The sequence below is a fragment of the Durotheca rogersii genome (assembly GCF_024521655.1).
Source record: "Durotheca rogersii strain YMJ 92031201 chromosome Unknown GGS23scaffold_6, whole genome shotgun sequence".
Lineage (NCBI taxonomy): Eukaryota > Fungi > Ascomycota > Sordariomycetes > Xylariales > Xylariaceae > Durotheca > Durotheca rogersii.
The window spans coordinates 356,243-370,054 of NW_026251237.1; the positions used below are offsets into that span (position 1 = coordinate 356,243).

General features: G+C 56.3%; 4 protein-coding genes across 4 annotated transcripts; 3 read left to right on the forward strand and 1 right to left on the reverse strand.

Moving 5' to 3' along the window:
• Positions 1-998: 998 nt before the first annotated feature.
• On the forward strand, positions 999-1,985 carry GGS23DRAFT_595266 (uncharacterized protein; the record flags this gene model as incomplete). Its single annotated transcript, XM_051518286.1, has 1 exon — positions 999-1,985. The coding sequence occupies one exon, from the start codon at positions 999-1,001 to the stop codon at positions 1,983-1,985; it is 987 nt and encodes a 328-aa protein (XP_051373252.1).
• GGS23DRAFT_560659 (concanavalin A-like lectin/glucanase domain-containing protein) lies at positions 1,509-3,691 on the forward strand. The gene is made up of 4 exons (XM_051515904.1): positions 1,509-2,273; positions 2,332-3,037; positions 3,130-3,182; positions 3,268-3,691. The coding sequence occupies exons 1-4, from the start codon at positions 2,159-2,161 to the stop codon at positions 3,315-3,317; spliced, it is 924 nt and encodes a 307-aa protein (XP_051373253.1). The 5' UTR covers positions 1,509-2,158; the 3' UTR covers positions 3,318-3,691.
• A 247-nt stretch (positions 3,692-3,938) lies between these two features.
• Positions 3,939-7,188, forward strand: GGS23DRAFT_452351 (beta-lactamase-like protein). Its single transcript, XM_051514024.1, has one exon. The coding sequence runs from the start codon at positions 4,031-4,033 to the stop codon at positions 6,827-6,829; it is 2,799 nt and encodes a 932-aa protein (XP_051373254.1). The 5' UTR covers positions 3,939-4,030; the 3' UTR covers positions 6,830-7,188.
• A 3,102-nt stretch (positions 7,189-10,290) lies between these two features.
• On the reverse strand, positions 10,291-13,372 carry GGS23DRAFT_452411 (uncharacterized protein). The gene has a single exon (XM_051514025.1). The coding sequence runs from the start codon at positions 13,111-13,113 to the stop codon at positions 10,993-10,995; it is 2,121 nt and encodes a 706-aa protein (XP_051373255.1). The 5' UTR covers positions 13,114-13,372; the 3' UTR covers positions 10,291-10,992.
• Positions 13,373-13,812: the final 440 nt, after the last annotated feature.

The following is a 13,812-nucleotide window of genomic DNA, read 5'->3' on the forward strand; positions in this document are numbered from 1 at the left end:
ACGGTTCCCCGCATGATCTGGGGTAAAACCATCTGGGGTTGCCACCCTCGCTCGCTGGCGCGTATAAATGCCCTTGGCCTGCTTAGGCCAATGCCTAGGGTAAGTCGGGCACATAGATGTCAAGTCCGCAGCGTAACGGTTCTAGTACCCTAAGATATGTCAATAAGTAAAGGAACAGTTTCTGAGGGGGCGGACTCCAGAGCTGCCGTCAGCCACCACGACGGTTTGCTCTAGCCATGGTAGGCTTTAGTAAAACACAATGCTGTGTATTAACTTCTCGAAATTCGTGTTAGGAGGAATCCCGCACCATACCTCTTGGTTTCTCTCATCCTGCTGGTGCTTTGGGGATACGCGTATCCCCTGTATAAATTTGGGCGTCACCATGAAAACCGGCGCTGTATTTAACGTTCCTATTATAATCGAGTTGCAAGATAGAGGGTTGGCTTATGCTACTCCGACCAACATTACAAATCCTGACTTATTACCAAGTGTATAGGTACTCTCATTTTAATGGCCTAATTATGTTAGGTACTATGCTCAGCACTCTGCCATACCTAATTATTATCTCGCTCGTGTGTTATTACACCCGAGAGGGCAATATGTCTCCATCCTGCTTATCGCATAACTATGGCACCTTGAAGCAATTTGCATAAGCATATTTGCTACCGATACCTATGCCTGGCTGGGTACCTATATAATCGCGTCCCGTTACCCCTTACTTTCTAATTGACTTACCGCTGAAAGACCGGCATTCACGGCGCATACCTTGATAAGAGTAAGTTGTATATACAGAGGTGATAATAGCGTCGTCTCGAACCTCCGACAATACCCGCGAGATGTCGTGGGTAGCCGCTCCGAGACTGGGCTCGCGACATCGTCGGAAAGTATTCCCTCAACAACTACAATATCCCATGTCTCGTATCTGGTTCCCCCCGGGCCCGTCAATCCGCGCATTAGGAAGAGCAATCACAAAGACACTCCGCATAGAAATTGAGAGAATGTCCGTCTCCACGAAGCAAGAGGCCGAGATCAAGCGCAACCCGCACCCGGACTTCAAGGAGGTCGAGGCTGCGCGACCGGACTGGGACCGGACGTCGCGCTTCCGGTATACCAAGACCGCCGCGCCATCTTGGTCCTTCGGCGACGGCGCCAACTCCCTGCGGGACGACGTCGACGGCGCCGCTCGGGACCACATCTGCATTGACCCGTACGCGCCGGGGCGCAGCGCGCCGCTCAACTACAAGCTCCTGATCAGCGGGATCGTGCCGCGGCCTATCGGCTTCGTGTCGACCCTGTACTACCCCCCCGCCCCCGCCGACGACCAGCCGGCGCCGGCGCCGCAAGAGAACTTGGCACCGTTCTCGTACTTCGCCATGGTGCACCACGACCCGCCGCTCTTCGTGCTGGGCCTCGTGTGCTCGCCGGCGCGGCCCAAGGACACGCTGCGCAACCTGCTCGCGACGCGGGAGTGCGTCGTCAGCGTCGTCGGCGAGGACCACGTCGAGGCGGCGAACGCCGCGGCGGTCGACCTGCCGACGGGCGTGTCGGAGTGGGCCGTGTGCGGGCTGACGCCAGCCCGTGACTGCGCCGACGTGCGCGCGCCGCGCGTGCGCGAGGCCGTCTTCAGCATCGAGTGCCGCGTCGACAGCGTCCGCGAGTTCGAGAGCCGTGCACGCCCCGGCACGACGTCCGGCTGCATGGTCATGCTCGAGGGCACGCGCTTCTGGGTCCGCGAGGACGCGCTCGACGCCGAGCACGGGGTCCTGCGTCCCGAGGTGCTGAGGCCCGTCGCGCGCGTTGGCGGCATCTCCTACGCGCGCATCGCCGAGGCCTTCGAGATTCCACGCCCGCGGTTCAAGGAGGATGTCGGCGGCATGGAGGGGTACGAGAAGTTGCGGGTCAAGTACGAGGAGAAGCTGCGGCAACAAAAAGAGAAGGAGGGGGAGGGAAAGGGGGAGAGCGGTGATGGGGTTGTGGATTCGTAAGGGTAAACCTGCTTATAGATAGGGTGAGTAGATCTCTTAACTGGATAGGAGAGGGCAAGGAACCGTGATGCGGGCAATTCGGTAGGGTTAGGGGGTCCATCAGGCGCGTTAACGTACCATTTTGCTCCCGGATAAACATCGACCGCGCGGCTATACTACCCTACTTACATGTCATGAGGGTAAACTCTTCGAGCAAAGAGCCCGAAATTAGGCCCGTCGATACTGTTCACCCAAGACACGTAGCACCATTAGAACGGCGCATGTGTCAAGAGTCTAGGCTTAGTAGAGGTATTTATTCTCCAGCATCTCCATGATCGACGTGCACTCCTCTTATTGGCATATTAAGGTGGTCTCCTCACGTGCTGCGAATCTTGTCTCTTTCTCACCGCCATAGTCATCGCCATCATGCATTTGGCGACAGCTAGTTCGCTGCTCCTCGCGGCCGCGGCTTGTGCGGGGGCCGTTCGGACGATGATTCCTAAGACGAGCTTTGACTCGCAGGCCAACTTCGACGTCGACTGGAACTACAACTACCCATGGGGGACCGACCACAACGGCGGGGCACGCATGGACAAGGGGCAGGTTAAGTTCTCGAGCGGAATGCTGACGCTGACGGCGAAGAAGGTGACCGGCCAGAAGGACGCGCAGCACGGGGGCAAGAGCATCAAGATCAACTACCTGTCGGGGGCGATCAGCGCCAAGGAGCACTTCAACGTGTCGCGCGGCGGCGGCTACGACTTCACGGGCGAGTTCCGGGCGACGACGACGCAGGGCACATGGCCGGCGTTCTGGCTGACGGCGGTGAATAGCTGGCCGCCCGAGATCGACATGGCGGAGTGGAAGGGCTCGGGCAAGATCTCGTTCAACACATTCAACACGTCCTCGGTCCTCTCCTGGAAGGACGTCACCTACTCGGACCCGGACAGGTTCCACTTGATCAAGTGCGAGGTCCGCGACATCAACCAGCGCGACGTCTCCGTCAAGTTCTACATGGACAGCCAGCCCATCGCCACGCACGTGGGCGGAAACTTCTTTGGGAAACCGATGTATCTGTAAGCCACGTTACCCAGAGTCCCCCTTCTGCTTCTTTTCTTCTTCGCTATAATGCGGAAGTGTCGCGGCTGATTACTATGGTGGCCTGCAGTATCATCAATCTGCAGATGGAGGGATCGTCTGGTTCGCCAGGTCCTAATAGCGGTAAGGCCTACTACTGTGTTGTCTGAAGGAAGAAAAAAAAGGGAAATAAACGAAGTCACGGATTTTGCTAATCGCGAGTGATTAGACACGCTCTATCAGGTGCGCAACTTAGAGGTCCTAACTTACAACCCGTAATAGAGAGGAGGAGGTGAGGTGAGGTAGGGAGTCGCGAGGATTGGGGGTTGCCGATCAACTCAGGCCGCTACCTTCAAGAGAAATGACCTCGCTATGGAGGTAATACTTCAAGATTGGAATACGGGCACCTCTGTGCGTTTTGGCTGGGCTCGCTTCCTGCTGCTTCGTAATCACTTAGTAGCCATCTAAGGGCATACGAAACGTAAGAAGCTAGGTAAACCTGAGCTGCTGATCAATCAGGAGGATATCCAGGTCCTAGAACTGCGAAATAACGAGCTTTTATAATATGGCTCAACTGTGATTAGACACAATGGGATGCCTAGGATCCACGCCTCTAAGGCGTATTCCCTGTGTGCCCAATATGGAATATTCTTATAAAAGAACCCGTGCCGGACCACCCACTAACCTACCCTAGAGAAATGACTGCTGGCCAACAGGTGCTAACCGGGTAGGTACCTGAATCGGCGGCTGGAAGTTAGTGAGTTGTATGTTAGGTACCTTAGATACCTAGGGTCTTTCGGTAAACTGCCAGCTGGGCAGACGGCTGACAGCGCCCGCTAAGCAGAGAGCGCCGATAAGATACCTAGGTAAGAGAAATAGTTGGCACTCGAAATTTCGCCAGACAGAAATTACCTACCTATGATTTATCCGCTTACATCTCTCACAGTCATACGGCCTGGGTTCTCGCAGGCTTCCCACCTGTAAAAATCTCCATGATAGGCCGATCGAGCCTTAAGTACGCTTCGAGAAGCCCTCCTCTCCTCGCGTTGAATGGCAACCCCCACCTCGTCTTCCCGTCGCACTTGAGACCGCCCCCCCAAACGTCCATCTTCAGAACGGCACCACTTCCCACTGCTCTCTTCGACGAACCTAACCTATCCGTGCTACGAGCCTCCCCCAAGGACAGGGTTTACGACGCCCGGTTTCTTCTGCTCCAGAGTGCCTCCTTCGAGACCCACGAGTTGGATGTGTTAGCCGCGAAGGCCTTCCCCCTCAGGATGTGGAACTGGGTCCAGATCGTGACGACGCCCACTGCCGATACCCATGGCACCTGCTTGTTGCTTCACTTCGACAACAAGCGCTACATTTTCGGGAACATTTGCGAGGGCACCCAGCGTACTCTAATGCAGCGGAAGATCGGGTTCACCAAGGTGGAAGATATCTTCGTGGCGGGCCCTGTCAACTGGCGGAATGCCGGCGGACTCCTCGGCACTGTCCTCTGCGTCGCCGACAGTCTGGCGGCGGCAAAAGAGAGCGCTAGATTGTCCACTAAGAGATCGAAGCGGAAGAAGATCGACGAAATCCAGTCAAAGCTTAGGGTACACGGGGGGAAGAACATCTCACACCTGCTGGCCACTGCTAGACGCTTCATATTCCGAAAGGGCCTCCCTTTGATTCCGCACGAGGTCCACAAGGACCCTCGCCCGACGGAACCAGCTTCGAAGCCGGATTGGCAGGATTCTAACATCAATGTGTGGTACATACCCCTCCAGCCCGCGTCAGATACACACGCTAGGCCTCAGAAGCGGACGCACGACGAGTTCGTGGAAGCCGCGGAGCCGTCGACATCCCCCTCCGACGATGAAGACAGCAGACGGCTGGTAGAGACTGTGGTGACTCAGATGTTCGACTCAAGCTGGAAGATGGATGCGCTCATAGAGACGACTCTGCACCAAGCAAAACTACCGGCCAAGCTGTTTTTCCGAGATGACAACGGCCACATCCAAGTTTATACGGGGCCGCTACCCGGGAGTGGTCGGGAAGTGCCCGACATACCCGTACTGGTGCACCAGCCGTGGCCCGGGACCATGGTTGCTTCCTTACCACGAACGTCGCCATCTTACCAATCCATGTGTTACATTGTCAAGAGCTACGACAGGCGGGGGAGGTTCAACCCCCAAGTGGCTACGGAGCACGGCGTAGACAGATGTGATTTCAAGCTCCTCACGAACGGGCAAAGCGTCGTAGGCAAAGACGGAGTAGTTGTGACTCCCGCCATGGTTTTGGGAGAGACCGTCTCTGGGAGTGGCTTTGCTATTGTCGATTTACCAGATACGTCTTACGTTGATTCGCTCGTGAATCGTGCCGAGTGGTCGGACGAAACGATAATGAAAGGTATCGAGGCCATTTTCTGGAATTTGGGCCATGAGGTTGAGAGTGACCCTCGGTTACAGTATTTCATGAAGACGCGGTCGTCAATAAAGCATATCGTCTGTTCGGCAGACATTTGTCCGAACATGATCGCGCTGGAGTCCGTTGCTACTCAATCCTATAAGTTGAGGTGTATTGATCCCGATCGATTTCGCATACCGGTGTTTAGCAACGAGCTTTCGCTCTCGAACACGCCAATCAACAAAGCTTCTGACATCTACGAGGCCGGTCGGGCCGGGAAAACGATCCAGTTCGCCCCCCAGTTCCTGTACCTGGATGACAAGATCGTCCCGTTCCCGGATATCCGAAAGCTGGCTGAGGCCGGTCGAAAACTAGAAGTGTTAGAGCTGGCCGCGCAGGCGAGAGCGAGAGTTTCGGACCCCGAGTTTCTTGCCAAAATAGAGAAGGTGGAATCGGACATACCGCATCGCGACGCGGAAGTAATCTCGCTGGGGACTGGCTCTGCTCAACCATCCAAGTATCGCAGCGTCTCTGCCACTCTCGTGTGCGTCCCAGGCTGCGGCAATTACCTATTCGACTGCGGCGAAAACACCCTTGGCCAGCTACGTCGAGTGTTCGGCGATGGCTTGCCCGAGGTCTTACGAAATTTGAAGGGCATATGGATCAGTCACCTTCACGCGGACCACCACTTGGGAACGGCCACCGTCATCAAAGCCTGGCATGAGGAAACGAGCCAGTCGAATCCCTCGGCGAAGCTGCTCGTCGCGTCTCATCGCCACATGATAGACTGGCTCCGAGAATATGCGGATATCGAGAATTACGGGTTTGATCGTCTTGTGAAAACTGCTTTCAGCTCCAGCTTTCCGGGTACGCGAATCTGCGCACCGCGTGTACTCACGGAAGAAGAGAGAGAATTGTTCGGTCTGGTGCGGATAGACGCCTGCTTCGTGAGCCATTGTTTTGGATCTCTCGCCACAGTGTTTACCTTCCCGTCGGGCCTGAAAGTATCGTATTCCGGCGATTGCAGGCCAAGCCCCGACTTCGTCCAGATCGGAAAGGGCACGACGCTATTGATTCACGAGAGCACGTTCGATGACGAGCTACAGGGCGACGCCATCGCGAAGAAGCACTCGACCATGTCGGAGGCGATCGACGTTGGTCGACGCATGGGGGCGAGGAGGATTCTACTGACGCATTTCTCGCAACGGTACCAGAAGGTGCCGATCATGAAGGAATCCATGGAAATACCAGTTGACTCTGAGGGCGACGAGAAGGCGGAGTTGGACACGGTCGTACTATTAGCCTTCGACTACATGCGCGTAAAGTTGGGAGACTTCAGAAAGGCACAGGCCTTCCTGCCAGCCATACAAAAGCTGTTCGAAGACATAGGAGACCAATGACAGCCCTAAGGGTGTGTGTACAGATAGGCGGTATGCCATCGACCTCTCTCCTCTAGGTGTCTTCTTTCGCCACATACCTGCCCTAAGTAATTATACTGCTGTCCTCTGCCCTCCCAGCTCGCATCTACTCCTGGAAACTAAGAAGTGGGGTGGTCCGGATTGCCAACTGCTCGTACTCGTTCTGCGGCCGAACCGGGTCCTTATATTCTACGAAGATAGCTAAGCCGGCTATATTCGCTCCATGAGAGGAACAAGGCGACTGTAGTGCCTAATATCGACTATGTAACATAGAGGTCGCCCGAACCCCTTCGAGTCTAATCACTCCCCGCTACATCTTGATCGCCAATAGGGGCTACTAGCTTTCGCCGAAGGAAATGGAGAAGAAGAAGAGGAAAAGAATGTTGATGGTGCCTAGGCGATGTAAGGATGTAAGCAAGCAGCGTCACGTCACCCAACTTAAGTCTCGTTGTTGCACCGGCATATACGAGCCTGCGAGGCTGGCACTGCATTCCATACATACCTACATATTATATATCACCGAAATACCAAAATGGGTATTCTAGATTTTCTGCTTTGATCTAGCTCGAGATCGGCTCCGAGCGTAGGGGTGTCATGCACTTCTCCCTTTTCTCTCTCGCGAAGCTTCGGGCCGCTGTGCGGCACCAGGGATCTTTGTAAGCGAGCAGGCGAGCCGCTCTGCCCATGTCGGCAAGTCTATATGAACTACCTCTCCACGCCACCGTACATTACTATCCTCACCGACTCTGGGGAAGTACAAGGGGCACGGGGGGAGCGGCCCGGCTCGCCAGGATCGAGTAGCAGTGTCCGCGTTACAGCATCTTGGGGAGATACAAGTCCTCGTGTCGGCCCATTCTTCGCCACCTTCGTGTTGGTCTCTAGGGCCTGCTTATCCGCCTATGCGAGTGAGCAGTTCGAAGGCTCTCGACGGGGCTACGAGCGGGGGAGGGTAGCTATGGTCTTTTCGATACGCCTGTGCAACTTGGGGTTCCTTTGTGGCGTATTGCATATGCCGGCGGGGGGTGGAGTTACTGGGAAGAGATGATATGATGCTGCCCTTCACTCGTCGGGGGCTGCGTGGGCCGATTCATCTGGCCCGGACTCGGAGGCTGGTACGGGGCAGTGAGAGAGGAGCATTCACACCGAACTACGTCGAACAAATAATCTACTGTTTCCATCCGCAGACGCTTCTCAGCACCAGGCTCTCACGTGTTTGCTGTACGTCATATGGACTCGGGGGGGGGGGGGGGGGGGGGCAGTATAGTTCGAGGGCGCATCGCTGTCAACCAGATGACAGCGGTGGACGTGGGAGCGATAGGGCATCCCTTCGACTCTTACCCACGATGACAGTATGATTGCGGCGAAGCTATCTGGGGTTGTATGTAGACACAGTAGCTTTTAATAATATTCTGGCTGCTCTGGCCGATGCTGTTGGGATAAGCGGCCAAGAGGCGCACGGTAGACTCGAGCCTTACATATATATGTGTGTCGTTGGCCTCTTCCCTCTGCCCCTGCCCCCTACTGGGGAGGAGTGTTCGATGTCGTTTGAGGTTGATGCATGCGCCTCTCTTCAAACTAGCAGGTTGCGGTATAAAAAAAAAAGCGAAGTGTCCGTTTGAATATCGAATATACAACTAACAGCCTGACCAAGATGCACGATGAAGCTGTCGAGCGCCTGTGAACCACCACGATTACATACCGAGTACGAACGCCGCGGGAGTCGGGTCGCGGCACGGCGAGTCAGGACGGCAGTCCCGGGAGAAGCGCCCGCCGTCCCCTATTAGGTTCGGGGGAAGGCGGCTGAGGAGACGTTACTTCGCAGGGCTTGCCATGCTGTTGGTCTTCACGATCTTCCTAGCAAACCCGTACCACCCATTCGTGATCTCTCGTCGACCCCACAGCGCCGCTCAGCCCTCGACTGAGACTGGCACCACCTCTACTGCTCCTCTCTACGACGGCCAGAAACTAGAGATGATCGCCCTACTAGATCTAACCGAAGCAACGGGAGAGAATGTGTCGAAGCCGCCGTGGCGGCTGAGAACAAATATAAAGACAATAGCGACGACCACAACGACGACGACGACGACGGCGGCGGCCGAGTTAGTACGGTCTGAGCCCGTGGAAACGTCCGTGTTCCAGAAGATAACCCGAAGGACGGGCCGGCGGACGTACTACGGGAGACACTAGAAAGACACCCGAGACACCTGCTGGGGGGTGTGGAGACGAGTCCGAAGAGCAGCCAGAGGAGAAGCCCAAAGAAGAACCGATGGGAGGGATGCAACCCGAGGACGAGTGCGCGGAGGAAACCAACGACGAGACGGAGCCTCCGACAGCGAGCGAAGAGCAGGAAGCAGCGGATCCGACGTCTTCGTCCGAGTTCTGCACAACGCGGCCGGCGTCGGCGGGGGCGCTGCGGCTGGCGAGCTACGGGCCGGCGGGGGTGTGGCGGAAGCTGGTGGGGGTGTGGGTGGTGGCGCCGGCGCCTTACGGGCGGCAGCACAACGTCGACGTGTTGGACTGCTACCTGCAGCGCAACCTGGCGGCGGCGGGCGGGTACCTCGACGAGGTGCGCTTCCTCGCGCACACGCGCGACGCAGCCGACTTCGCCTGGCTGCGCGCCCTCGTCCGCCGCCAGCGCCACCACGACTCCGATGCGTACCGCTTCGTCGACCTCGGCTCCTGCGCTGGCGAGGCCTACGGCTGCATGTGGGAGCACGCCGTCGAGGCCGACACTATCTACATCAAGATCGACGACAACATCGTAGGCTGTCCCTCCCCTCCCCCTAAACTCGCACTCGCACTCGGGCTAGAGCCCGATCCGCCGCCGCGCCTCGCTGACACCCGCGCAAAGCTCCACATCCACCACGACGCGATCCCGTAGCTCGTGCACACGCGCCTGGCGCAGCCGCGCCCGTACGTCGTGTCGGCGCAGCTCGTCAACAGCTTGGTGGCGGCGTTGCAGCAATACCACTACGGGGCGATCCACGCGTTTCTGCCGGACCCGGAGCCGCGGGGCGGCGACCCGGCCTCCCCCGACGCCGCCGACGCCCGGCGCCCCCAGTCCTGGCACCTACCCGAGTACGGCGCGTACCCGCCCAGCACGCGTCCGCCCGACGGCAACCCGCTCGACGCGCAGCCGCCGTACCGCGCCCTCGCCAACGAGCACGCTTGCGCTCTTGGCAACTAGAAGCGCCCTTGGGACCCTCGCTGTGATGGCTTTTGATCAACGCCCCGTCCTAGCGAGCGGCTTGCCCGCTTCCTATCACCCCCCCCGGCGCGCTTGTTCAATATCTGCACCTCACTATGGTCTGAGTAGTGAGGTATGCGGCGCTGGAAAGGTATGATATTCTATTCTACTAAGATTGCGCCTAGCGGCAGTAGCATTCTCCTAGGGAAACTGAACCGGGGGTGGATGGTTGTCTGCGCTCCGCTTAGCATTTACCTACTTGTCTTTTGATAGTAGATACCTACCTACCTATCCACGCATTGGGGAAAGAATAATAAGAGAGTAAGTGTTGGATAGCCGCAGCTACAGGCCAGCAGCTGCTTTGTAGGATCGCGTCGCTGGCGAAACGCCGGCCTTTGTCCGCGTTAGAAGACCACTTGCAAAACCCAAGCCATAGACTTGGTCCGGAAGGGTATGTTTGGAGACATCAGGCAAAACCCACAGGAAAGGCAATAAAGCTTGATGGGATGCGGTAAAGTCAGAACATGAGCACCTTACAAGCCTCGTCGACTAGCCTAAAGAGATTCATAGCTGTCGGACTCTCCGGCAATCGCGCCGTGTCTATACATCGCTCCTAGAGTGGTGAGTCAACCACCCGTAGGCTTGTATCTAAGGACCACATCGCCGGATACGAATAGCGAGAGTAGTCTTAGACGGCTTTCAGAATCCACGGTACTATCGTTGAGAAGTATTATGAAGCATTCGCTGCTTGTCAAGCACATGTCATCCCCATCAGGGGAATTTGCGTCTTCATCAGCATGGCGTGAATAAGAGTCGATCGTATGAGCGATACGAAATAGAACTACGAATCTACTGAATGGATGGAAGTCTATTGGAAATATAGAGAAGAAAATTCCACCTACCTTACTTGAGCCTCTAGTTCGAGTTCGAGCGATCGCATGTGCGACTCTTCCCGCCCTCATCCTTGTGGTGGCAACTTAGCGAAACTGGCCCAGGGCGTAATATTCTCCAGCCTCTCCCGCGCGCTGGGCCCAAGCTCCCGCCACGCAGCGTTGCTCAGCGAATCGTCAGGGCCAACGCCGTCGTCATCGTCGTCGGTCTCGGCATGTACACCCCAGCTCCGCCGCCACTCCTCCTCCTCCCGGAAAGCTGGAGCCTGGGCTGTGACGCGCTGAGAACACCCCGGGGTCGAGGGCACGGAGCTGGCTACAGTGTTTCCGTGAGACGAGGACAAAGATGGAACTCGCGTCGCAGTCCCCTTACTACCTCGAGCGGCGGTAGCCTGCCGTCTGTTAGTGCTCCTACTGCTCGTTCTACTTACCGCCCTATCCTCCGTGAATGGGTTGTTCTCCCGTGAATATGTCCTCATCCCTTGACGGCTGCGAAGATAGTTTCTCTGCTGCGCCGAAACGACAGAACCGGAATCGGAAGCGTCGTGAAAAATGTAGTTTCGGCTCGGGTTCCTCGAATTCGTAGGCGGCGACGGCCGATACGATCTCTGTGACGGCAAGGGTGAGCGCCTGGTGACGGTCTCGCTCGGTGCACACTGTTCAGAGTATACCGAAGAAGCTGCAATAGATTGAGGCATTGGCCTAGAAGTCCGGGCAGTCCTGTCCGCCGGCGCCCCCGGTCGACTTTCAGCGTCCCTATACCTCGAAGGCACCCTCGGTACGGGTGGTGCGTCTCTCGGGAGGTGAACAGAGCCGGCGCCATCGCTGTGCACGGAAACATCGGTCCAGACACTTGCGTTGGAGGGACCGGGCTGCGTAGGGGCGCGATCTTTCCGGACGTTGAGCGGCGAAGGCATAGCAGACAAATGGCTGAAGTCATTTGCGGGCTGGAACGCAGGGTGGACCATGGATAGGGCCGACTTGGTGTCGTCTGGAGTCATATCTGCGCGAGACTTCGTAAGGCGCGTCGCGTACCATTCGGTCACCTTACTACGACCCCGTTCCTCCTCCTCGATACCCCGCTGGAGCCCTGCACCCTCTTCCGTCTCGAAGTCGTCGTACGGATCCCAGTCGTCGTTATTGGCAGTTGCTTCTAGCTCGGCTAGTTCAGCAGCCGGGTCGTACGCAGCTTGCTGTCTTCGGCCGACCTGCGAATAGGCATTCATACTGTCTGGTCGATAGATGCTCGTTGCCGCATCGTCATGATTATCCATCGCGGCCCTCCTTTGCTCTTCCGCGTCCTCTCGGTCAATCATAGCTACCGGGATCCCATTTCTCGTCCGTCTCTTGCGCAGAGAATCACCTGGAACGTTGCTTAAGCGATGTTGGGAGCCATTTCTTCTCAACTCGGTATACGTCAGCCCCCTACGCTCATTTTGCTCCCTTCGCTGAGCTCTCCATTGCTTAAGTAGCGGTCGCACCACTTTTATCTCTGCGAGAACATCCTCGCTCATAGCTCGGCACCTGGCTGCCCTGTCTTGCTTGAGGTGGTCGATCCAGGTCTCGACGAAACGAAGGAGCCTAGGAGGCTTGCTCGGGCGCCCGTCGGGACGGGGCGGGCGTCTTTCGATACGGTCGACGAGGATGGATCGTATGTCCGCAAGAGCACGGGCGTTGGCGCCTACGGCACTCAAGATGCAGGCTTCACATTCAGATCTAACAAACACCATATGGCTATCGAAAGGGGGCACCCCGTAGCACTGGTGGTATAGTTCGGGCTCGGTCCAGAGGGCCGCAATGGCGTCGACTCGAGCGACGAAGGTGGAGAGAGCCGGAACGTCCTTCCTACCTGGCCATGAACGTAGCACATCGCTGTGGACAGTTACTTCGTACGCAACAGCCAAAAACAAGCGACGAATGAGCCAGGGGTTCAGGGCCGAGTGTGTCTTACAGAGAACGGCTCTCGGGTCCATGATGTTCGGATCAATACGATCGGCGATTTTGAGGAATAGGCGCTTCAGCGGATTCAACGTCATGAGCAGCTCTCCCGGGAGAGACTCCAGCTTCTGTTCCTGCCTGGAGAGCCACCTCCTCGAAGGAATGGCAATGCCATACTCTGGGCGCCGGGAGAGAAGCCTCGTAATTCGATCGACGCTGCCAGCTGCCACATCTTGAATGTCGACGCTCATATCGTTAACTATATCTCCTCCGAGCTGCTAAGATATCCAGTATCTATCGTGGCTCGAGTTAACGGTGGCTTGCTGGATGTGATGGGATATGATCAAGATGTAGGTGGGTTGCTTCAGGGTAGGAGTTTTTTAAGAAAGCAGGTAGCAAAACGAAATCACCAATGTATGTTCTGGTATCCTCAAGCTTTGTTCCCAAACACAACGAAACAACGAAAATCTGGACAAGACCCCGGCTAGGTTATACGTGATGGACCCATCAACATCTTTCTCCTACCACCTTTGTCACGGGCATTGAAGAATATTTTGTTTCTGTAACAAAGTTATTGTTCTCGGCCATATTCGCCTTTGACCCGCGTCGGAAAGGAAAGAAGTGGATGTCGTTGCTCTTAGTCTAAACGTGATGGATAGTAGTAAAATCTAGAAGTTGGGAGAGTAGACTTACTAGTAGCTAAGGTACCTCTAGCAGCTTGGTGCAGTGTTCATCGTCGGTGGCGGTCGCTCCAGATGCCAAAAGAATATGAAAAAAGCTCACTTGTCGGATGGGCGGAGGGGAACCCTGAGCAATCAAATCTCCCATCGACATGGAATTGCGTCCCATGGAGGTGGGCTATATATTGAGGAAACGTCGCAGGTCGTCCCGTCTACGGTGACCTTCAGAGGCTGTAGACATTTTTATGTTATGTTCAATGCCATGAAAAC